At 31.5% G+C, this 26,522-nt stretch overlaps 1 protein-coding gene across 2 annotated transcripts in view; it reads right to left on the reverse strand.

Annotated features, from left to right (window-relative positions):
* LOC143067725 (low-density lipoprotein receptor-related protein 5-like) overlaps positions 1–26,522 on the reverse strand; it is an 81,589-nt gene that overhangs the window by 20,294 nt on the left and 34,773 nt on the right. For both annotated transcript variants that reach the window (XM_076241201.1, XM_076241202.1), the window contains 10 exons: positions 22,291–22,404; positions 21,412–21,684; positions 20,465–20,615; positions 16,691–16,822; positions 12,351–12,468; positions 10,589–10,742; positions 6,984–7,106; positions 6,160–6,396; positions 5,060–5,231; positions 4,384–4,514 (listed from right to left, as the gene is read on the reverse strand). In XM_076241201.1, the coding sequence (XP_076097316.1) occupies positions 4,384–4,514; positions 5,060–5,231; positions 6,160–6,396; positions 6,984–7,106; positions 10,589–10,742; positions 12,351–12,468; positions 16,691–16,822; positions 20,465–20,615; positions 21,412–21,684; positions 22,291–22,404 (1,605 nt within the window). The remainder of the gene's footprint in view (positions 1–4,383; positions 4,515–5,059; positions 5,232–6,159; positions 6,397–6,983; positions 7,107–10,588; positions 10,743–12,350; positions 12,469–16,690; positions 16,823–20,464; positions 20,616–21,411; positions 21,685–22,290; positions 22,405–26,522) is intronic.

A 26,522-nucleotide genomic window follows, 5' to 3' on the forward strand; every position in this document is an offset into this window, starting at 1 on the left:
AGATCTTGAGTATGTCTTGAAATGCGCGTACAGATTGAAAGGTACCGATTACGGGATAAAGGAACAATTTCCCAAAGAAATAGAATTAAAACGCAAAGAGCTTTATCCTATACTAAAACAGGCCAAAAAGGACAATAACAAAGCGGTTCTAGTACGAGATCGATTATATATCAACGGAGAACTCTACAAACCGCAACCAAATATTTCAAACACTCAAGGAAGGGAATTTAGAGATAGCCTTATTGATAGACCAACACACTCTCAGATTCCAGTGAATAGTGGCCCTCCAGTTCCACCAAGGCCCTATAAACGTTCACGAATAAATTCTGACGAGATAGAAAATACTCATTTATAGGACAGGTCAACAAGAGGTGAATTGAAATTTTCATTTTTAAACATATGTGGACTTAAATCAAAATCTTTAGCACCAGAATTCCCAGAACTCGTTATCAACAACGATATATCTATATTTGTAGAAACAAAAACAGATAAATTAGACATTATATCACTCCCTAACGGATATAGTTGTTTTAGTAAACATCGATCAAAGTTTAAAAGAAAGTCAGGTGGCATAGTAATTATTTACAAATCTGAACTTGAAAAATTTCTTACATTTCCAAAAACAAACTCAGAATTTGTGCAGTGGATACAATTTTCGAAAGATCTTTTAAATGACAATGTACTAATGGGCTGTGTCTATATACCACCAGAAGGATCTAAATACTCATCGGTAGATGCTTTTACTGAAATTGAAAACGAATTTCTTCATTTGTCTGAACCTAATCTAAAAAACGTCTTAATAGGGGATTTTAACGCTAAGACATCTACATTACCGGATTATGTTATCCCAGATCAACTTTTACTTGAAATTCTAAATACTGATGATACACACACGATGCATTACTTTTCCGATTACAATTGGCTCTTAACAAACAATATTTCCTTGCAAAGATATAGCAAATGTGCATGTAGACCAAATACGTATGGTCACCGACTTCTAGAATTGTGTAAAAAAATGAATATATATATTGCTAATTCAAGAATATGTAATGACAAAACAGTAGGAAAAATTACTTGTAATGACGTTAGCGTCGTTGATTATCTAATACTTAGTTCTGATCTTTTTCAAATGACAAAGCATTTCGAAGTTGAAGAATTTAATCCTATCCTATCAGATGTCCACTGCAACCTTAAGTTTACTCTGGAATCACAACCATATACTAATATCAACAATGTGAAAACCGTCGAGAAGCAAGTTATAAAATGGAATAATAATAAACAAGATAAATTTGTCAAATTTGTTAAAGAAAAAAAGTCTGAAGGAATACGGGACATAGAAACTATTCTTGATAAATTAATCGATCGAAATGATACTGTACAACAAACCGATATTAATACGGCAATGAATAAAATTTGTGAAATATTTAACAGCTCTTCCATCTCAGTGTTTGGAACAAAATGTAAAAACCAGAAATATGCAAAGCACAATGAAAAACCATGGTATAAAAGAGGATGCAAGAGCAAAAGAAATTTATTTCATCAGGCTAGACAAAGATACGGGAACTTAAAGAGTAAAGAAAATAAAAAGGCTTTAAAAGAAGCAAGTAAATCTTATAAAAAAGAACTAAATCGGAGTTATAATGATTTCCAAATGAATACCGCAAAAGATCTTAGAAAACTGGCTAAATCTGACCCAAAACGGCTATGGCAAAAATTAAATAGTATAAATACCAACAAATCAAATAAAACTGATGCTGCTAAAATTGAAGACTTATATGAACATTTCAAACGTCTAAGCCAAGATGAAGTCATCGAAGACAACTCAGACATAGATTTATCAAAGGTACCACCAGAGAACATTAACAGAATTTTAAATTCTCCAATCACAGAAGAAGAAATCTTGAATGTCGTCAAAAAACTTAAAAACAATAAGGCTTCCGGATATGATGGTATTGTGAATGAACATATTAAACATACGGTTAAGGAAATGTTGACCATCTATCACAAGTTATTCAACATTGTTTTAAATACCGGGAAGGTACCAGATTCATGGACAATGGGAATTATTCAACCTATCTTCAAGAATAAAGGCAATATATATGATCCTAGTTCGTACAGACCAATAACATTAGTATCATGTATTGGGAAAACTTTCACATCTATCTTAAATGAAAGACTTGGGAAACTGTCAACTGAGGTCAATCTGATTTCCGAGGCTCAAACAGGTTTCAGAAAAGGATATAGTACATTGGATAACATATTTGTATTACATTCATTAATATCAATTTATCAAGCACTTGGAAAAAAACTCTTTTGCACTTTTGTTGATTTTTCGAGAGCCTTTGATACAATCTCTCATACATCTTTATGGATAAAATTACAAAAGGCGAATATTTCTGGGAAAATTTTTAAAGTAATATATAGTATGTATAGTGATGTTAAATCTTGCGTAAGGAATGGGAACGAAGTGTCAGCCGTTTTTAACTGTAACATCGGAGTGAGACAGGGAGAAAACTTATCCCCCTTTTTATTTGCTGTTTATCTAAACGATCTGGAGTCTTTCTTTGACGGAAATGATGTTCAGAACTTGCAAGTTATCGAAAACATTTGCCACAATCATTTGCATATATATATTAAACTTTTCGTTCTTTTGTACGCCGATGACACTATAATTATATCTGAAACAGCCGAATCAATGCAACACGCCTTAAATGTTTTTGAAAGATACTGTGTCCGATGGAAGTTAAATGTTAATTTATCGAAGACAAAGGTTGTTGTGTTTTGCAAACGGAAATCAAGAACATTACCAAAGTTTCAAATATTTAACCAGTCTATTGAAATTCAAGATTCTTATCCATATCTAGGACTAACCTTTAATTACAATGGTTCATTTGCAACAGCGAAGAAACGTCTTAGCGAACAAGCACAGAAAGCTCTTTTTAGTCTCTATACAAAGATACGTAATCTCTCAATACCTGTCGACTTACAATTACAACTGTTTGATGCACTTGTACTTCCAATACTGACATATGGATGTGAGATATGGGGATTTGGAAATAATTACATGTTGGAAAAAGTCCATTTGCAGTTTTGCCGGAATGTGTTGAAAATTAGATCGTCGACACCAAATTTTATGACATATGGAGAACTTGGTCGTACACCAATAGATACCGTAATAAAATGTAGAATGGTGTGTTTTTGGAACAAACTTCTCACAAATGAAAATAAACTGAGCAGTATACTTTATCAAATTATGTTCAAATTAAAAGATGATCACACTTTCAAATGGATGGATTATATTAAATCGATCCTAGACAATGCCGGACTAAGCTATGTTTGGACTCAGCAATCACCATTAGATATAAATCAACTAAAAATCGTACTGAAAGAAAAACTAAAAGATTCATTCATTCAACAGTGGCATAGTCAAATTGACAACTCATCCAGAGGAGAATTTTATGGACTTTTTAAAACAATCCTTGGACTAGAAAACTATCTTTTAAAATTAACACCATTCGAACGTAAATATATTTCAAAATTAAGATGCTGCAATTTAAAAATTCCAGTAGAGTTGGGAAGATGGTATAACATTCCAAAAGAAGAGAGGACATGTAATTTGTGTTTAACTGCAATTGGCAATGAATACCATTATTTATTTGAATGTAATTCTTTATTAGTAAAAAATATCAGAAATCAGCATATTCCAGAGTACTATGTGAAATATCCGAGTGAAGCAAAAATGAAAGGACTACTTTCATTGACTAATATTAACGTACTTAAAAACGTATCTTTATTCATTTCAAAGTTAACTAAAATATTATGATATTAAAATATTATAATATAAGGTAAAGTAATTTTCTATATACATGTATTTCATTTCTAAGTTGTTTCATTTATTTCTTTAATTGTATGTGATTGTATTGTGTAATTTACCTCTTGTTTCACATGTCAATGTGACTGAGTGTTTCTAAAATAAAGCATATTGTATTGTATTGTGAAATTTCATTGCAGAGAAAGCAATTGTGATGAAAAAATACGGAAAATGTGTTGGTTTATTTTACAATTATAACTACAAGTAGGTTTTTCATATTAATTTGATAATCTACACATGTAAGATATTCATTTATCAGATTTTGTTATCAAATAGTCTGTTTCTATGTATGTTGGCGGTTGTTTTTGTTGCAGTTCAGTGTTTCTTTTCTGTTGTTATTATCCCCTTCTAGTTGTGTGTTTCCCTTAGTTTAAGTTTGCAACCGTATTTGTTTTCGTTTAAACTATTGGTGACTTTGAACAACGGTATACTACTGCTGCCTACTCTTCTTATTTTTATATTAATAACTACGTTCGTGAAAAGGTTTTAATAACTGACAATCATTATAATACCTAGCACATCAATAGTTATTCCATTTGGCCAACTTTTTGTAGTAAAATTCACTAGAACATATCTGTCTGAACCGTCCATTGCTGCTGTCTCAATTCTAGCATCATCTCCCCAGTCCGACCAATAAAGACGTCTACATAATACTAGAAAGGTTAGTACATTTTTATCACGCCATTTCAAAACAAAATGACGTCAACTGTTAGGTTAGGCGTATTCGTCAAAAACATAATTTTAACATATAACAAGTCTAGCACTTTTTATGGGTCTATATGTGATATAAATCAAAACCCCATGCTCAAACTGAGATAGCAATATAATTTTCTACATCTGCGAAGCTCTTTATTACGTAGAAAGTACATACTGCAAAACTATTTTGATATTTTAAATGCAAAAAAGTGATACACGATTTAAAAAACCCAATAACTTGAAAGTTTTGCTTATTTTATTTAACTAATAACGCAACGCAGAAATGTATTAACTTTTACATAATTTAAAATGAAATTTTATTACTAAGTTATCCTGTATGATCTTTTCCAACAAAACAAAAATACTGTTGAAAGCTCATAAAATTTCATATTGAATCGTTAGTTTTAAACTAATCTGAAGCAAAAAATTAACTAATATAAAGAGGGATAAAGTAGTCTCTTTAATTTTCATGTATTTTGTCATAGTGCATACCCTTTCATTGGATGTACTACAATTGCTCTTGGTTGGTCTAATTTCTCTGAGATTATAACCTTGTTGTATTTGCTCTGGGATAGACTTAGAACTGAGATTTGGTTTAATCCAGTGTCAGTTATAAAAAGTAATCTATTTATATAGTCGACTGCCAGTCCATCCAATGTAGAAACTACGTAAATAGAAAATATAAACAATTGTAATCCGTACATGACAATAGAAACGAAAGTCATGCTGTGTTTTGTGAGTTTGAAATCAAATTCCCATTTTATCATATTAAAGAGTAAATGAAAGTGTAATATTTTCAAGGTTTGAACTGAATAAAGGAGTTCCTATAGTTTAAAAACGACACGAAAATATATGATATATTATTTTTGAGTTGTCGTATCAATTATGTATACGCCACATCTCCTTTAATTCGTATTGCTCTTTCAATGTGTTATTTGTTAAAATTACATTTAAATTATTGCCATGTTAAACGATTAATGTTCTATCTTAGTTTACAATTAAAATAAGGGTAAACAAAACTTAAGTCTGCATTTTGTAATTTTCAATCACCAAGGTAACTGTTTCAAGAGAAGCATACTAGTACATTTTGCGCACGTTTATTCACGCGAAATTATAGGGCTTTAGTACAAAAACTTGTGTTTTCCATTTGGTATTCTTTTACACGCATTATTTCAATAGCACCTTAAACAAAATATATAATTAATCTGCCCATTTCGTTGTATTATAAATCAGTGTTATCGTTTGATAACTGTACTCTTTAGGCTTAAAAACCAGACACAATTTTACCAGCGTAAAAATCTCAAACATCCATAAGAACATATAAATCAAAGCAAAGTACAATCTATAGTAACCTTATAGTGCTACCGAACTTACTTTCAAAATAAATATATACACGCAGTTACATCTGGTACATCTTTGCCAAAGGATAGTTGTAAATAGTGTTACGTAATACGTGAATGCTTTTCAGTTTTAGTACTGTCGATTAATTTATTGAAAAAAAAAACATTCTACAGAAATTGGCTTAAATGTATCTGGTAATTTAGTGTTTATGAGACTAAAACAAATTGAATAATAACTATACAATTTTGTACCTTCCGGGTTAGCTTGTAAAACTATTTCTGATGTTCCATAAATAGATGCAGACTTAACCACTTTTGCCTCATTATCTGTCCAATGAACTTTCTGAGTGACAGGATCGTAACCAACTGCTATTGGTCGATATAATTCTGATGTCACTATCGGATTGACTTTCCCCGTTTTCATTCCGATTTGATACAAATGTTGTTGATAAGAATCTGCCACCACAAGAAAGTCATCTCTTTGAATTTCTGAAATAATAGGCTTCAAAATGTCGGCGTAAGATAATCATTTAGTTGTAATCGAATTAAGATCTAATCAAACCCTTTTTACCACATTAGACAAGGTATTTAGACATTATTAAAAATCGATATAATTGTTAACGATTTGGATTTTTACTAACGTATTGGCCTCAAGCATCAATGAAGAGACAATAATGGCCTTCGTATAACAAGGTTATAAATAGTTGAAGAAACTTTGAATGTTATATCCATAATGAATAAGGACAAAATCAGAAAAAAACATCCCATCTTAAGATAAAAAAGACAAACATTTCTTCTTTTATATACAAGTTTAATATTTTCATGTGTTCAATTATTACAGTTGGTTAAGAAAAAACAGTGTAAAAATAGTTCTATTCCCTTTAAGTAAGTGCTTTAGTACTAACAAACAAGTGCCAGATAAGAGCATTTTTTTAGCGTCAAAATAATCATTGGTACACTGTTGTTTGTTTATTCGCCATTTTTCTTTGTTTTTAATTGTTTTTGTGTGGTCTTTTTTTTCGAATTGTTTCATTCGCACTGGCTATGTGTGCAATATATTGACAGAATAACAATACCTGAATTGCACGATCTCCCGTCATCTGATAACGTATAGCCAAGACCACACTCACAATAATGGACATTTGTCTTCTTTTGTAGGCAGATCTGTTCACAGTTTCCGTTGTTATTTCCACAAGACACTGCAGTTTCATTAAAAAATCAAAAACTCAATGTTTAACGACTAATAAAAGATCACAACGATTGATAGAATTTTGGAAAGCAATCTGCTAAGCTGGCATTATGTAATTCCAAAACATATGTATTGACAGGCTAGAAACTAGAAGTGTTGATAATTGAATAGTAATACTTGTTTAGTTTGTATTGAAGTATTGAAAATGAAATCAATATAAGTATCAAAAAAGACAATATCAAAATTTTTACTTCAATGTTAAATTCACAATATTAAAGATGAGTAACCCAATGTTAATGGATCGCATCTTAAATTTCGAACGCTTTAAACAAATCAATTTTAAAAGAGGCTGTAATATTCCGTTTGCATCCACACATCAAAACCAAATATTTGAATCATTTAAGAATGAAAAAAAGGTTTAACGATAATTGCGCTCACCAAATCCCTAAATACTAAGTAACAAAGTTAACATGCATACATAAAGTGCACGTATTGATATCGAATGAGACACACGAGGAAACACCACATCTTACAATAGGTAATCATTTAATTAAGTAACCTGCTGACAACATCGGATTTAAACGTTTTTTTAAGTGCATGTTTTTGATGGATGTAAATCTATATACGCGCTTCCAACGCATAAAATTAAAAAAAAGTGTTGTTTCTCTCAATCTATTATAACTATATCAATCATAGTCGAAACACAAAAATAGCAATGGCTCCAATAGAGGGTTTATTGAATATTATTTTTAAATATTGTATTGTCTGTCAATATTACCAATTACTGTTTCTGTTTATTTGCAATATATTTCAAAATAGCATACAATTCGAAATTAGTAAATAAATCAAGGTTAAAAACTGCCTATATAATCCTTTATTGTTGAACAATTTTGCCTTCGACGAATAGCTTCTAGCTATATCCTTATGAAAAACATAGCAGCTGTTCATGTCAGCATATTCGCGTGTTTGATGATGATGGATGTCTGTTTAACTTCCAGCAACAATTTGAATGAATATTCAGAACGGCGTTTGCGTGTTTGCATTGATAATGTTTGGCTTTAGAATAGACAGCGAAGGATTCAAAATTAATATCGTGAGGGTTTCTTGATTTTGAGAACAAGCACTTTTTCAACATTATAGTTATAACTTAAGAGGACATTGTCGTGATGAATAACATCTTTTGCAGCTCGAGTTATAACTATTTTTTTCTTCTTTCACTACTACTTAACCTTGGAAAGTCTATGTTTCATGGTTTTGGTTGTTAAATAATATTGAAATAAATATATCTGTTTTTGTTCAATTTCCTCAAACTACCTTTTCATAGATACAAAGATTTCGTTTGGAGGTTTGATTTAAACTTACTGTTGATAAAGCCCGTAAATTTAAAGAAGAATCATGTTAAGTCATTGATCCTTTGAATAAACTCATTATTGGATGTTATCAATTTGACAGTGTAGTAAGATTTTTGAATAAAGTTTTTGATTTGGTACTCGCATTGATATGTATTGCTTAACACTTATGGAAGTATGATTTATTATAACTTGTTATTGCATAAGAAATTAGCTTTCGGCAAATGCAAATCAACAAGTTTTCCACATTTTTTTTCTTCTCAAGTTTGTTCGTATGTTGTGCTGTTACACAACTGTCCTAGGTCATGGCTGGGTTCAGTCCTCACAAACATGTATAACCAATCAGGTTTATGGTTTTGACGTGGCTCGGTACTTATACATCTTGTCAATGTGTTTGTATTGTCTTTCACTTTTAGGTGGCGTGCATTGTATATGCGACTTTTTGTATTTCTTTGGTTCTCATAACGTGACTTTGTACTTTAAAAGATCCCGTCAGTATGATATTGTTCTAGGTTTCCGTCAGATTTAGTTTGTTACCCCGATTTTGTTTTTTGTCCATGGATTTATGAGTTTGAACAGCGGTATACTACTGTTGCCTTTATTTATGTCATTATTTTATATTTCTATTATCAATTACAAAATACGTTGAACCATGAACGTCAAAATCATTCAATCGCGTAGCGGAATTAACTATTTGTGGATTCTTATAAATTCTATATAGTATAGCTTTTGGACTATTTTCAATCTCGGTCTGTTTCTGAAATTTATTCTTACATACTTTTGATTTCTTAACCCTATATGCTAACATTGCCTATATAAAAATAAATTAAAAGTGTTTGTATGCACATTGAACGACAAATTTATGTGACGTATAAAATTTCTGGCGTCAGACACACAAATCAATGAATGTGTTTGTAGATAGATGATTTGTGTTCTGTTAAATTTTTCCTTTTAAAATTGTTATACGATGATGACTGAAGTACCCATATTTTGACTATTTTATTTATTGTGTCTGTTTAGTTAACGCATCAATGTAAATATAACGGAATTTGATGAGAGGGTCAGCGCTATAAAAACAAGGTTTAATCCACCATTTTCTACATTTGAAAATGCCTGTACCAAGTCAGGAATAAGACAATTCTTGTCCATTCGTTTTTGATGCGTTTTGTTATTTGATTTTGCCATGTGATTATGGACTTTCCGAATTGATTTTTCTCTAAGTTCAGTATTTTTGTGATTTTACTTTTTTCTTTTTTTAATTAATTCGCATTTTTGGCATTTCGGGTCCTATTGGTGACTATACAGTTTGATTTTGAATATTTTTGCTGGACTTACAATGAACTGCTAGTGCTTATATCCACTGCATTTATACTCTGTTTGGTAGTTGTTTAATACGCAATCAAACCACAATTCCTTATTTTAATATTAAAGTAATCAAAAGGTTTATTTAACATACATATCCATTCTAATTTATAATGAGATAATCTCCAGTTTTAGATCGGGTTCGGGTTCGTGTTGCTTAGTCTTTAGTTTTCTATGTTGTGTCTTGTGTACAATTAGTTGTCTGTTTATCTTTTTCTGTTTTGGCATTGTCAGTTCATTTTCGATCTGTGAGTTTGAATGTCCATCTGGTATCTTTCGCCCCTCTTTTATAGATTTACCAATATTTGTTGTTTAATAATGGTCAAAATGTTTACTTATTATTGTCGAATGATGAAAAACGCATGCAAATTATAAAACCTATCTCAATAATTAAATCAATGTACATTTTGTCGTTTACCATGGTTTACACATTTCCCGGCATGTAATGAGGAGTATTACAAAATTCTGAAACTATACTTCTCCCGATAAAAATGAATAATCGATATAACTATGGCTTTTTTTTTAAATGATAAAAACCTAACGGGTTCGCAGTAAAACAGATTCATTATATGGTCATACAGCCATCGCGCAGTCGGCTCTCTCACTAGGGTGAACATTGCCAGATGAAATTCCATATAAATTCTTCTTTCCCCCCAGAAAGTTTATTATAACCCATTATTGAATGAAACAGTTAGTGTAAACACTGTAGCGATCATTTACTTAGTATACTAGCAGTTGTTACGTTATGAACAATAAACCAGTTATGAAGATGTATACTAACCATTGAATTGAGGTTGATTAGCCTTATCATAAGATATTACGTCATTTGCTTGACCAAATGGAGGATGTAGAATGCCTCTCATTTTCTTTCCAGTCGATATATCTGCTACATGAATACCGTTATTCTTGTCTTGATCAGTCCATATAAGATAATCCTAAAAAATTTGAGAAAGAAATGAAACATTTTAAAATAAAAATAATTTGTAAGTCAAATAAAAGGTTTGAATCCTGCAAATAATTATCGCCCTTGTCAAGAGTAATGAACCTTGCAAGTTGTTTTTATCGATATGTATAAAGTTTAAAAGCAGGAGATTTGGCTAGCCTCAAAACCAGGTTTAACCCACCATTTTTTCTTAAAATGTCTTGTACCAAGTCAGAAAAATGGCAATTGTTATCGTATAGTTCGTTTCTGTGTGTGTTGCATTGTCGTTTGGATTTGTGTTGCACTTCAGTGTTTCTGCTTCATTGTTTTCCCAATTTTAAGTTTGTAATCCGGATTCGTTTCTCTCAATTGATTTATGACTTTCGAACAGCGGTATACTGATGTTGCCTTTATTTAAAGCATTCCTTCATTGTTAAATTCTGCTAACTTCATATCCAATTTTAAATGATTAAGCGAGATTTGAAACTTTTCGTGTAGAGTCGTGTGTTGCGTTGAAAATTTTGTGTTCTCATTTTCGTGTTTCATTACCAACACAATGTCAGTTTGGGAATTTAGGTTTTTTGCATTGTCATTTTATATATTGGAAGTTAACATGTGGCTACCGGTAAATCAATCAGACGGAAAAATGTATGTTTATTTTTTTCACGCATTATTGTTAATATTACGGAATTTTATTCGATTGTTATACAAATGAGAGGTTTTACTAGCTATAAATGTATGTTGTCTGTACCAAGTCAGAAATATGGCAATTGGTTTTCATTCGTTTGATGTGTCTGAGCTTTTGATTTTGTCATTTGATAAGGTACAGTTTGCTGATGCCTTCTGTTGACGTTAACTTATCAAACTTGATTATATAGTACAAACAGTTTTGCCCAAGACACAAACCAGACAAAGGTCAAAGTCAAGATCAGAGTGAAAAACAATTTAGCCCAAGACACAAACCAAACTAAGTTCAAAGTCAAGACTGAGTAATCTGTGTCACAAACCAAAGTCTGGATACTGTAATGCAACGCTTGTCATGAAACATCTACATCCTAATTCTGGTCAACCTTTACTATAGAGTAGAACAGCTATGCCTGGAAACGAAGCTGAATGGATAGGCAGACAGAGGGTCGGTCGGACAGACAGACAAGGTGATTTCAAGAGTAATATGATGAGGTTGAAATGTTTTTAAAAATCTCATTTAATGTGTAGCAAATAAAGGCAATATTAGTATACCGCTGTCCGAAAGTCATAAATCGATTGAGAGAAACAAAATCAGGTTACAAACTAAAACGGAGGGAAACACCAAAGGAAAAAAACGAAAGAACAGAAACACTAAAGTCCAACAAGAAAGGCTACAAAGCCATGTATTTTATTTCTTATTTGTATTTAGGTTCTATGTAATGAACCAAATCTGATTCAAGATAAACAAATCCAAAAGAAAAGCACTAAGGAATCATTACCTAACGACAGTTAACATTATAAAAAGCACATGCCCTACATTTTGTGTGTCTTCAGTTACTTTTATATTATTCTATGCTTGCATTCTTGATTTAGTTTTTTATGCTGTGATTTATGAACATTGCATTCTTGTTCAATGTGCACTAACGTTGTTTACCTGATAAATGCTAAGACCAAAAAATGTTGACGACTGCTGTCTAAATCGAACACCGATTTCCCCAGTTTTCAAGTTATAACTAGATACTTGATTTAGCCCGGAATCAGCCCAGAACAGCCTGCAAATTTAAATTTATCGCTATGTCATTATGAACTCTCAAGTAAATAGTAGGTTAACCATTTTATATTCGACGCAATATCACAATTGTATCTAGACTACTGTGGGCAAAGCACTTTATTTTAAAGTTATATGTTTGTCAAGCATAATATGAAAAGATAGTTCAACGAATCCCTTCAAAACATTTGCGATGCAAGAATTCATGTCAGTCATATTGTCTTTATCTTGTTTCAGTGAAGTTGTACTTAAATGATGTTTATATAATTTCGATGAATGGATTGTAGAAAAACCAGCCCCCTGACTTCCTTGACGATGAATGTACGGAAACACAGGGAACAATAAGACGTAATTAACTTAAACCGTATTGTGAGACAACGCGACTGTATTTTACAATCTAGATAATATGAGTGGGTTTACATGCTGCTCAATAAATAAAATGAATGAACTTTGTTGTGTACAATGGGCTTTTATATGTCTTACATAGCACACCTGCCAAGCTTAAGAATACAACATTTACTTTGTTGCATATTATTAAATCAAGACATTCATTATGTCTTACATAGCACACCTGCCTAGCTTAAGAAGACAACATTGACTTTGTGGCATATTATTAAATCAAAAAATTCATTACACATAGATAGTTCAGTACTTGACTATAGAAATCGGATCTATTAGTTACAATATAACTTTTGTAGCAGACAGGGCTGACATTTAATAAAACGTGATTTGAAATTTTTTGATATCGAGGTTACTAGAGGTCAATCCTAGAAACACTCTTAGAAAAAAAAAAAACCTATGTCTCAGGTAAAGAAGTATACCTAAGGAAAATAATCATTATTATGTAATTGTTTAGTATCAATGGTTGTGATAGGAAGACAGTAAGCGTGAAATTCCCTATCTCCCTGTCTGTAACTAAGGAAGACGATATTTTAATTTCTTATTTAATTTCTATAATGACACGTAGAAAACTCACATATTGCACCTAGAAAAAAAATTTAATCAAATTATATACAATTCTGCGACCAAAAAGTCATAAAACACCAGCTGTTTACGTTTGTCGCCGCGGATAAATATGGCGTCGCCTAGTTTAGGGGCCAAAGAAGATAACAATTTTTTCGCGGAGTTTTCTTTCATGAAATTTAAAACTGAAATAATGATAGAATTTTTTTTTTTTGTTTTGCATTAAAATTGAGATAACTGTAGTATTGTATTTAAAACTTTGCGGACGACCATCGGTAATTTTGTTATTGCAAATAGTTGTTTTCTCTCCGCTACGCTTCACCAGGTAAGCTCAATTTGCCACAGTCAACCTACCGATGGACGTCCGCAAATTCAAATACAATACAGTTATCTTTTAATTCTAACTGGTTTTGATATTATATAAAACTGATTTCGATAGGACGTTACATGCAATTCTGATCCATATTAGAAATTACATGACGTAGTGATTGCTTGATTGGTTGATTGGTCTTTTTACACCACTTTCAACGCTATTTTGCTATGCTGTGGCAGTAAGTTTTAATTTGTGGATGAAGCCGGATCGCCCTGAGAGAACCACCGACCTTCAGTAGAAAAAAACTTAACATTCCTAGTCAATTGAATTGGAGTCAAGTGCACTTTCCTCGTTCGGGATCGAACTCATAACCTCTGTGTTGATTGGCCTGTGGTACAGTAGTCGACTACTTAGACCATTCAGCCGCCGAGGCCCTATAATAGTGATTGAGGTCGTTGTTTAAAATGCAAATCTTTCTTTGAACATTACAATGTAATTACAAAATTTTCTGCGATTGCCATACGAGTGAGAGGTTTAGCCATTGGTCATTTATTTAGAGACTTTTCTTCCGTGTTGCGTTTTTTGCGGTATTTTTGTTATTTATTACTATTTGTTATCAACTCTACCGCGTTCTCTGTAACATAGAGAAAACGTCAATTCTTAAAATTTGTTCATTTAAAAACGTTTGAACTAAAGCAGATTGTTAGTGTTACAGGCAGAATATTATCAAGTTTGTTACATTTTCTTGTTTATATTCTAATATGACTTTCTTATTTTGCTTTGTAAACAATGCCATACACGGTAAAACATGAGATGCAACGTCACTTGTGTTTTGAACGACGTCGGTGATCAAAATTTCGAGATTTTTTTGTTGGTGTTGATAGCAAAGGAATGTGAATAAAACATTTATATGGTAAGTTCGCGTACTTGTACACTTTAAGATCGTGCACCGGTCGATTTATGTATCGTTTACTAATATAATAATGATAATATAATCAAAATGAGGATGTTAATTTGATGTATGCCTTTTTGTGCTTCTTCGTTACATTTGTTGTTTTTATAGTGATTAAGATGATAACACAATGTTGACTGCTTTACCCCTATTTTTTGACATTTTTACCTATTATGTCTGTTTGTTTTGTTCACGCATCGGTGACTATATAATGGAATTTGATGCGACTGTCATACAAGTGAGAGGTTTAGCTAGCTATAAAACCAGGTTCAATCCACCATTTTCTACATTTGAAAATGCCTGTACCAAGTCAGGAATATGACAGTTCTTGTCCATTCGTTTTTGATGCGTTTTGTTATTTGATTTTGCCATGTGATTATGGACTTTCCGAATTGATTTTCCTCTGAGTTCAGTATTTTTGTGATTTTACTTTTTACTACGTATACATTCTCGGCAAGTCAATAAGTAGTTGTTGATCGATGAAAGTTAAACCACATTACAAGTACAAACCTGCTAGCATCAACAGGTGTACAAAGAAACTGATGAATCTTATAAAACCAGTGTATCATTCGTATCACTTGGTGCCATTGTTGACTATATTTCCTTCCTTATGCTAAATAAAAGTTATTTTTCGCGTCTCTTTTAAGTATGTTTTCAGGTAGAGATAAATGTTTAGAAATATTTTAACTTAAGTTACATAAATGTTTAGAAATATTTTAACTTATGTTACAAAGAATAAATCTAGTTTTTTTCCGTAGATGAATGAAACTGACAAATATTGAAATTAAGATTGGAACAACTCAGTTGACAAATACCTGTATAAAAACTCATTGTGTGTATGGGATTGTTGTTGCAAAAATGTACGTTGCTAGTTAGAGTCCTAGATAAATTATTTAATTATGATATTTATTATGTTCACTTTAAATGGTCTTTTATTCAACAGTTTTCTATCAATGTGTAAGATCCTGGCATATTTTGTTGTCTGTTAAGTTGTTCCTGATACTATGTTAATCAATATTTCATGGGCATTTTAGAGACAAATTTAAAATTTTGAAAAATTTCGATCGTGAAGCTTTGACACAAAATTTCCTTGACATAAGTAAAATAAATCTCAGCTTCTGAGTTCATAATTTTGCTTATACAATCCTGTTATGAGATAAATATTTAATCCTAGTGCTAGAGGAGTTAAGTTTTAATGCTTTTCGTTTGTTATGTTTGTTTTGTACGAAAAATTGTCTGATCTAGACCAATTAAGCATCATCCTTCTCGGCAACTGTGACAACCACAAACTATTTTAATCAACATCTTTAGTTCGTGATTTTATGAAAAATAATGCTTTTGGGGCTACTAAATGAATAGAATATAACTAATAATTTTGTTGGAAATAATAGTTTTAATAGCCTACAATGAACAGTGTAAATATAAAGGCAAAGTACAAATTTATGATTTGAAGCCAACATGCAAAAACATATTCAATGTATCTTTAAATGTCTCGAGGCTACCTTCTCAGCTGAAAGACCATTGATGCCAATAGCAACAGACAATGCATACAAATAGTTATTTTAGAACATTATCACCGTAAAAGCTGATTTGCAATTCGTTCTAAGTTCAAAGTTTAAGAAAATCAGAGAATCGTTGGAACTTGATTTTTTTCTTGATGATTCTGTTGGCCATTGTATATAAATTATCATTTTCAAAACAACAAGCAATAAAAAAGCTTATGGGTGACAACTCTGGAGAACTATTTTATTGTTTGTCTTGGAGCTGACAGAGGCAATTCGTTGACATGATTACGTCCCTGACTTGTCTAGGAAATGGCAGAGATTTCATGGTTGACTTTGGATGATGAATGGGCGTCATTGACATGGTGAATAAAACTATGGAGTTTAATAAATTATTAAGCGGCATCTTGTTTTCTAGTTAAACACGAATATGGTTGAATAGAGTTTTAGCAAAAAACAAATTTCGTGAAAATGGAAGTTATGAAAACAGACTTACTCATCAAAACGAAAATCTATAAATAGATGGTTTGGATGACTTATGTCTTCAATAGGAAGAACAGTTCTGTTATCACCATTCATGTATGAAGATTCGATAACCGATCTGCCAGGATCAGCCCAATATAAAGTCCTGAAATACACAAAAAATATATAATACAGTTATAAGTATAAAAAAGTTTATAGGACAAATTTCAGTATCAACATTTGTTTCTATAATATTTGTGCAAAATAGCAATGTTTCATAATTTTTTACTTAATCTACTGATCTATAGAATTATAAGGAATTTGATAACTGTAGAAACTGAACTGTCAGGGTTGAAAAAAGGCCTCATATGATTGTTAAAAGACAGAGTATGAAGCATTAATTTATGATATAGGGACTACCGAAATAATTAGATACATACCTGTTTGATTTTAGCTTTCAGTTTTTTTTAAAGACTATGACATTTTTCTTTCTCAATCCAAACATTGATTTTAATTTCATGACTTTAAAACATGATGATTTTAACTCTTCGTGATAAATCACTGTACATTACCATAGTACATTTATATAATATTCGTTTCATCATTCGTCAAAATGTAAAACAGCACAAATGCTATAGTATTGCTCTAACCCATTCAGTTCAAACAAACCAATTTCAAAAGATTCCTTTGCATGAGGGATCAAATATGTTATATTGTCCTGCTTGTGTAGTTTTACTATTCATAGGAAAAAAATCTGGAGATAATTGTCATAAATTCGTTAAGCAGTAGTAATTATTGCTTCGTAACACGATGCAATTAGCTTCATGCGATATACACGTCAAGTAGTAACGACAATATATTACTTAACAACAGTTTGATCGGACTCTTATTGGTGTGGTCAAAAATCTTTTGTTTTGAATTGATGAATTCAAAAAAAACGAACAAATGGCAAAAAGAGGTGAAGAAACTCTAAACAGATTATCAGAAACCGGATTAAATTTAATTATGGTAACGCCATAGGTCTATAAACATATTGCACATTGTTTACAAACAATAGACAAAATTGAGAGAGAAAACAATTGTGAAATACACAATAATTTTATTCATTTGATTTCTTGTATGATGTGTATAACATATTACTAGTCATTCATCCCATTATTTTATACTACATAGATGTTTTCTTGATGCTAATCAATGTATTATTAATTTGATTTATAATATACTAAAACGTATATCCAAAAAATAAAAGTCCGAAATAAACAATTAAAGATGCATGGACTCGATAATATATATATCTACGTTTCGTGTGTATTTAGGGGTGTAATTAGTGTTCATAGAAATACCTACAACCTGTCGATAAATGTTGTTACCGAAATGTACATAGATATTATCAAGGAGAAACTTAACAGCTTTTATTATCTCATCACACCTCCAGTGAGTATATCTAGCATGTTACCTTTCTCATTAGAGAAGAAGGCTTTAAATGAGTTGCAGCAAATATATTTGTATTCAGATTTGCCAAAAGATTCTCTAAAAGGTAAAATCACAAAAATTCTGAACTCCGAGGAAAATTACCTCAATTTTAAAATAAAATTTGGATTCTAAGTTTGCAGTAATTGGTAAATCCAAATCGAAAGTTCATCTTTTGTAGGCTGGAGAAGTGAGATAATCCCTAAATGAAACATATCCTCATCTGAACAGAAGACACGAGTCTTATATAAATCAGTTCGCATATTTATAGAGAGGCACATTTTTTTTTTACATGAGTATGCTATGATGGCTATTGATTTAGAAAACAAGAACCGATGCAGTCCTTCTGAAATGCTTTCATTTGATCTTAAGGCAATTTAACGCAATTAGATTGTCCTTTTGTAAAACAACAAAACATTAGTCTAGACTTTAAGAATTGATCAATAGAAACTTACAAATTAATACATACAAACTAATCAAGTTCTTTTAAGTCAATTGCTGGGTTTTTAAATGGCAACAACTTCATAAATTTTGTGCGTACAAACGGATTAATATAAAAGTACATTCTATTATCTTTTCATAACAAAGATATGATATAACGGATTATGGAATTAAAATGTTCAGGCTAATGAACATCACTTATACGAAGAAAGTTCATGAAGGACGTTTTGACTGTGACTGCAACCCATAGGGGAATCAACTTTAAATATAAAAACTGAAAATATTGGTTTTTGTATTTGTTCAATCAATTATGAAAGAGAAACAGTGAAATAATAGTTTGCTTTTAGAAGCCAGTTTGTTTTAATTTTGTCATATTAGGCAAAGAAACATGGATGATGAATGATTCACTTGCAAACGTCTAATTTGACCTCATTGAATCCGTATTCGTTCAATCTTCAAACTTACCCCTTATCTAGAGGTTGGTTACGTATGATTTGGATATGCTGGATTATTAAAAGAAAAAGAATGTCAACATTGAAAGTGAAACATTGGAAACCATTTGATTGACTGATTCGATCCACAAAACCTCATTCTTATACAGGTAAAATCGATGATTAAAACATATTTTAACCTATAAACCAACACTAAAGAAGTAGTATACCGTTGTTTAATAGTCATAACTCGATTTAACTGAAACAAATGTGGGTAACAATCCAAAACTGAGGGAAATACATCAACTATAAGAGGAAAACAACAAAACAATAGAAGCACTGAACTTCTACAAAAACGAATGACAAAATACATAGAAACGGACTTTTTGATAAACACTACCATTCCTTGACTTGGTACTGGTCATTTTAAGAAAAAACGGTGTGTTGAACCAGTTTAATGGCTAGCCAAATCTCCCGCTCATAGGGCAATGTTGAAAATAGTGCTAAAATGCCAATATTGCGTGACAGGAATACATTCCAAATAAATGCAAGAACACTAAGGACAGAGAAATACAAAAATGAATAATAAAACAATACATCTCACACTGTAAACCACTCAATAACAACGAACACCTATATTAATTTACGACAGTACACAAGTACAGCACATTGGAAATTTGTTTAACTGTATATTTCATAAACGAATCAACGACACAAAAAGTGACGACAAAGGTAAAACAAAAAGAAGATTAAGATTAGGGATTAGATTTTAACATGAAATCAAACATACCTAGGTAGATCCAATTGCACGGGTTCGCTATTTATTTTATAGTATTCATAACAATGTTTATGGAGGATCATATGACCTCGGCAGTCTTCGGAGGTCACCTCGATGGTTAATTAAATGACGTTTGGACTAAAGCACACAAGAAAGCCCATGCATCGTAAATTATTTGTTTTAGACTTTTTTAAATTTGGATAAAGTTGTAAGGGAGTTATACAGATACATCAAAATATATAACATTTCAGAACAAATGATGCACTTGAAATTTTATCCAATATGTGTTTAAACAAACTCTGACGAGGTACTTGGGCTGTAACAGTCTTGTTTACAAATTTTCCATTTTTTTTCGAATATTTTGATACCTTTCTTGATATTAGAAATAAACATTTCAAATTTCTTCATACAAAATATCACCAAAGTCTTGCTAATTCTACTACCTTATTATTCAGCTTAACATTTTTTGTAGGAAATACACAAAAACTACAAATCTGTGAGAATCTAGTATCTCAAAATTGAGTACGAGGACACCTCTATATCGTCCTATAATGACGGTGGTTGAGGCTAAATAATGTTAATTAGTACTAAAAAGACAGAGTGCATTTACGTCGCTTTTTGTCCTCTCAAATATGAAGAAGAATTGAGTTATTTTTCTACAGTTATGCCTTGAAGATATTTCACTCACCCTCTATTTGGATGTACTGCAATACCAATTGGTGATGTTAATCCATCTACTATAACTTTCTGGTATTTACCGTTTGCTGTAGACACCATGATCCATTTGTAAGTATTATCTGTCCAGTACAAGTTTTCCGATGTCCAGTCATAAGCAAGCCCTAAATAAAAATATTTATTGAAAATCTAATATTCAATTCTACAAAAAAAATGTGTAAATATTTTCGGTTGCTTATTACAAATCATTCATGGTTTAAAAGGATAAAAAATGTCTATGAGATACATAAATCAAGTTTTTCGAACAAAACACAATAAAAAAGTTTTGGGAGGTTTGGCATGCCACAAAACCAGGTTCAACCCACCATTTTTTCCTGTAAAAAATGTCCTGTACTAAGTCAGGAATATGGCCATTGTTATATTATAGTATCTTATAGTTCGTTTCTGTGTGTGTTACATTTTAACGTTGCGTCGTTTGTTTTCTCTTATTTTTGAGTGTAAATTCACATTGCGATAAGACGTGTCACGGTACTTGTCTATCCCAAATTCACGTATTTGGTTTTGATGTTATATTTGTTATTCTCGGGGGATTTTTTCTGATGCTTGGTCCGTTACTGTGTGTGTTACATTGTAGTGTTGTGTCGTTGTTCTCCTCTTATATTTAATACGTTTTCCTCAGATTTAGTTTGTTACCCCGATTTTGTTTTTTGTCCATGGATTTATGAGTTTGAACAGCGGTATACTACTGTTGCCTTTATTTTTCAAAAATACTTTTATAAAAAAAGACGTTAAGTTAACTGAGCATAAATTTTTATACAATATTTCAATAGCATTTTTCACATATTTTGCAGGTGTTTTATTTTAGCATATAATATCAAAGCTCAAAGTTTGAAAATTCTATATGGTGAATTTTGTATCTAATCATAAATTAAACATGTCCTTAGTTCCATGAATTCTTACCTCGTACTTCACCAACGCCCCGTATAATTGTATCGGTGAATGAGCCTCGGCGGAGCTGCACTCTTCCAATACTTCTGGTTACATTCTCAGAGTAATACAGCAAACCATTTATACTATCATATGACAATGCCAAATAACCTTTAGCAATCTTGATGAAACACTGTGTTTCTAAAGTAATATTTGCGAGAGACATGTCGGCCAAATTTGCTGGATACTGGCATATAGCATCTCGGATAGCGTAGATGTGTGATGGTTGTATGAATTCCTGGACCTCTGTAGTAAATGAAATAAATGCATTATTCAAGATAAAAAAGTGTTGTGTTGTTTCGTAAAAAATAACGATTCAATGATGGATCCAAAGGGGTGGGTGGGAGGGATTCCAGGGATTGTGACCACCCTTTTTGGTGAATTGAATGGACATATAGTTGGACCCCCCTCCCCTTAATCCTCCCTTTATCCTAGGTTGAAAATAGTTGGATCCGCCCTAGCCATTACTGTCAGTACATTATTTCAACAGTATGTTGCAACGACATTGCCAAAATTAACGCTTGTATAAATGAAGAAATTGTGATTGTCAGACATACTCTTGGATGGTTTGACACATATGTGACTGTCTCTTCAGAAACCTCATCGATGGTTGTTTGTGTGAATGCTTTGTTTGTTTTTTGTTTGCTTGGTTTTTTTTTGTGTTTTTTGGGCGAATGAAAGTGATCACAGATCTGTTATAGTTTCTGTGAGTTTTATTAACAATTTGTTAAGACTTATTCGTTATATTCTAAGGATAACTGTCTTAAAAATAGAAGAACGCATTTTATGTCTTAATGATATATGTGGTATTTGATTCCGTCTTCTTGACATTTATTTTATTCATATTCATACCAGTGCATGTCTTTTTATCTGAATTTAACTCATATCCTTCGCCACACAAGCAGACGGTGTCAAATGCTGGCTTATCAACACATATTTGTTCACATTCCAATAGTGTACACGCAGCTGCAAAGACAAAAAAAAAATATTATTCCCGTTATAAGTTGCAAAGAAAAAAAAAGGGAACTGTTTTTCCACTGTAATGTATTTGCATCAAAGTATATTATATGCAGGTCAACAAATTTAACAACACACAAGTTTGAACACCAATTCATTACGAAAAATAATAAGTAAGAAAAATGTAAAATTATCCTATGAAAACAAACTAATGCATATATGTAGTCAGAAAATCAAACCAAGTTGAATTGTGAAAAAAATGCCGTATTATTGAACACAGGAGTATATTTTATTTTGCTGAACATGATGATTAAATCGGCAATAAATTTTGAATATGATCAACTAGTATACAAACATCTGCCAAAGTATTCAAAACTGTAAATATACCTTATATACATATATCTAAAAAAAACAATTGACACTTTTAAATTGTATGCTAGATATTTGAAGACCAAAGGTGTACAATTATCGATACATCCGCAGAGCTTTATGCCAAGAAAGGGACCTATACATAATAGTCAAATCGATCAACCCTTTTTATCTCTATCAGTGGAAAAACTTGAGGTATAGAATCTCAGAATGAACAATAAAAACTAATTCACTCAAAAGCCATCTTGAGAACTATTATATCGACATTGTGATTTTTAATTCAAAGGAATAAGTTGGACAAGGCCCTAAAATGGTTTCGATTTCTAGCAATAAAAAAAAATCAAATTAGGATTTATTGACCAATATCTTAACGAAATAGCAAAACAATGACGAGATAGGTAGTATGTCATTTTGCTAGATTAACAGGCAAATTGACGTCACAAATACCGCTTTGATTATCAACACAAATTCAGGGGAAACAGGTAAATTAACATCAATTTCTTGGACAGGAAACATGCGTTGACAATGAAGATCTTTTAACATAACTATTGTTAACACATTTACATATCTAACTTTAATATTTAGTTTGTCTCACTCTACCTTTGCTGTTTCCTATATACACCTTTGTCAAATTTCACAAATTCCCAAATTTTGACCTTTTGAGATGTAAAAGTCAACGCTTCATATTAAAAGTTTGAAAAAAAAATAATTCGGTCAAAAAAAGTAAATTCACAAAAATACTGAATTACGAGGAAAATTTAAAACGGAATCAAAAGGCAAATCAAATGATAAAATACATCAAACGAATGGACAACAACTGTCATATTCCCGACTTGGTACAAGCATTTTCGAATGTAGAAAATGGTGGATTGAACCTGGGTTTATAGCACTAAATGTCTCACTTGTATGACAGTCGCATCAAATTTCATTATATTTAAAACGATGCGTGAACAAAAAAGACATAATCACGAATTAGTTGATCCATATGATGTGTCTTTGACCAAACTAGCTAAGGACATTTTTACCACATGGTAGATTGTGGTTTGTCATTACGTCGTCTAATCTTTTAATTACCGAACGTGACTTATTCCCGATTGTAACTATTTTGCTGAGTGCGAATTCGCATTACTATAAGACGTGTTACAGTACTTATCTATCCCAAATTCATGTATTTAGTTTGATGTTATATTTGTAATTTTCATCGGATTTTGTCAAATTGTTTGACGTCTTTTCTATTAAATTCATGTGTTATGGTAAAGAAAATTAATCACCGCCTTCATTTATTAGTTTTGATTTTGTTCAACGTAATCTGTACGATTGTTTTGAAGTTAGATTCAAAACAAACCGGACATATATATAATATAGTTAATTGCTATTAATTAGTACTGCAATGTGCATTGTGTTTAAATGTTATATCAGTATTTAGTTCTATTATAATCTTAAATCAATCCTATTTCTATCTTATTTTTTAGATATAATTTTTCAAATATGACGTCATTTTTGTGCTGTTTCAGAAATTCATTGTCTGTGTGACGGAACATTGTGCCTTTTTACCACTTCGTATGTGACGTCAGTGTTATGACTTTTTGTGTTCAGGCCTGGACTGAGTCGGGTGTGTCTATTTTCTGTGTTGGTCTTCAATGTATTATGTATTTGGGTTTTGTTTTCTGTAATTAGTTAAGACGTCAGTTTTATCATGTAAATCTTTTATATTCATTTGATAAAATTTACTGTTTGCAATAGCATAAATTGTTCTAAATAATAAGGATGTTCTCTTCACAAGCAGAAAACCCTAGCCGTATTTGGCACAACCTTTTTCAAATTTTGATCCTCAGAGCTGTACAACTTTGTACCCCCTTTTTTTTTTACTTTCGAAATTTTATATCTGGGCGTCACTGGTAAGTCTTGTGTGGACGAGGCGCGCTTTTGGCGTATTGAGTTTTAAACCTGATGCCTTTTGTTATCTATTATTCATGTGTTTCTTTGCCTAATACGTTCTTCTTTTTATTTGTATTGTAGTCAGTCCTGTATAATTATGTTGTCATTTTAATGTTATATTTAACAATGCCATGAAAGTGCGAGATTTGGCATGCCACAAAACCAGGTTCAATCCACCATTTTTTTTCTTTGAAAATGATCTGTACCAAGTCAGGAAAATGGCCATTGTTATATCATCGTTCGTTTCTGTGTATGTAACATTTTTACGTTGTGTTTCCGTTGTGTCGTTTGTTTTCTCCTATATTTGAGTGTGAATTCACATTACTATAAGACGTGTAACGGTACTTTTCTATCCCAAATTCATGTATTTGGTTTTGATTTTATATTGGTTATTCTCATCGGATTTTGTCTAATGCTTAGTCCGTTGCTGTGTGTGTTACAGTTTAATGTTGTGTCGTTGTTCTTCTCTTATATTTAATGCGTTTCCTCAGTTTTAGTTTGTTACCCCGATTTTGTTTTTTGTCCATAGATTTATGAGTTTTGAACAGCGGTATACTACTGTTGCCTTTATTTATAACACTAAAACTCTCACTTGTATGACAGTCGCATTAAATTTCATTATATTTACAACGATGCGTGAACAAAACAAGATATAATAGGTAAAATTGTAAAAAATACTTCAATAAAAATTTACAGTCGTCAATTACAAAAGAAACAAATCAAATTAAACGATATTTTTCTTTTACACTTACTTTTTAATTTACAGCTCAAAAAGAGATGTCCTTATCAAACAAAAAGTTGTTTAAGTAAAATTTTTGAAGCGTTTTAGAAAGAAATAAGTTTTTATTAGAATTAATCAGAATATGAGGTACAACCCGATAGATATGGATTTTATTAAGGTGAAAGTTAAATACTTTTAGTTATAACTTTTGAAAAGAGCATGCTAACTTTGAACCTTTGAGGTCCATCTTTATTAAGCAAACAGGACCATTGAGTTATGTATATTGTAACTCATGTACTGTAGGTGAAAATGTAAGTGTGTATCAGTGCTACAAGTACATACAACCGTGCTTGAGTTAAACAATGTATATGCACTTGAATGGCATAATTGTTAAGTGTTTTCCTTTCAATGTAACTTTAATCGATTTCAAGACGTCTATAGTTTAGTATATATTACGTGCAAATTAAAAAAAAAATAGTTTCAATTGGGTCATTTTCAAGGACATTTTTCTAATTCTCTTAATAAAAGAGACTTTGATAAAAGATTGCAACGTATTGTAAAGTATCAAATTTAAATTCAAATGTAAAATGAAACAAAAACTATACGTTCTGGTCGACATTGATAAGTAAGACCCGAGGCGTTTCAAAGACGGAACTTTAGATCATTTTGACATGTGACGGTATATATATGCTCCCGATGAAATCGAGCTGACAACAGTATATAATGGTAAGCGGAAGAAGGGATCCCGTAGACCGCCCTACGTCACGATTCATGAATTATGCATATTCTATTTATAGGCTATTTATAAACGATTCTGAAAATACTTATTCTAAAAATAGAATATTCTCAACATGTACAACTATTAAAAACAAAAACGATTCAAAATCATTAACTTTCATGAAACACGGTGAATTTGCTTTATTTATTTTTTTATCACATGAAAAAAAAAAAGGAAAATGTACCGCATTACAGTAGCATATATCATTGTGCAAATATATATACAGATTCCTTTTTAATATACACATGATATATTTCATATAGATATGATAAACAGTAGTACCAATAGGGCCTTAATTATGTTGTAAAGACCTGAAAATGT

The sequence above is a fragment of the Mytilus galloprovincialis genome, chromosome 3 (genome assembly GCF_965363235.1).
Source record: "Mytilus galloprovincialis chromosome 3, xbMytGall1.hap1.1, whole genome shotgun sequence".
NCBI classification, from domain to species: Eukaryota; Metazoa; Mollusca; class Bivalvia; order Mytilida; family Mytilidae; genus Mytilus; species Mytilus galloprovincialis.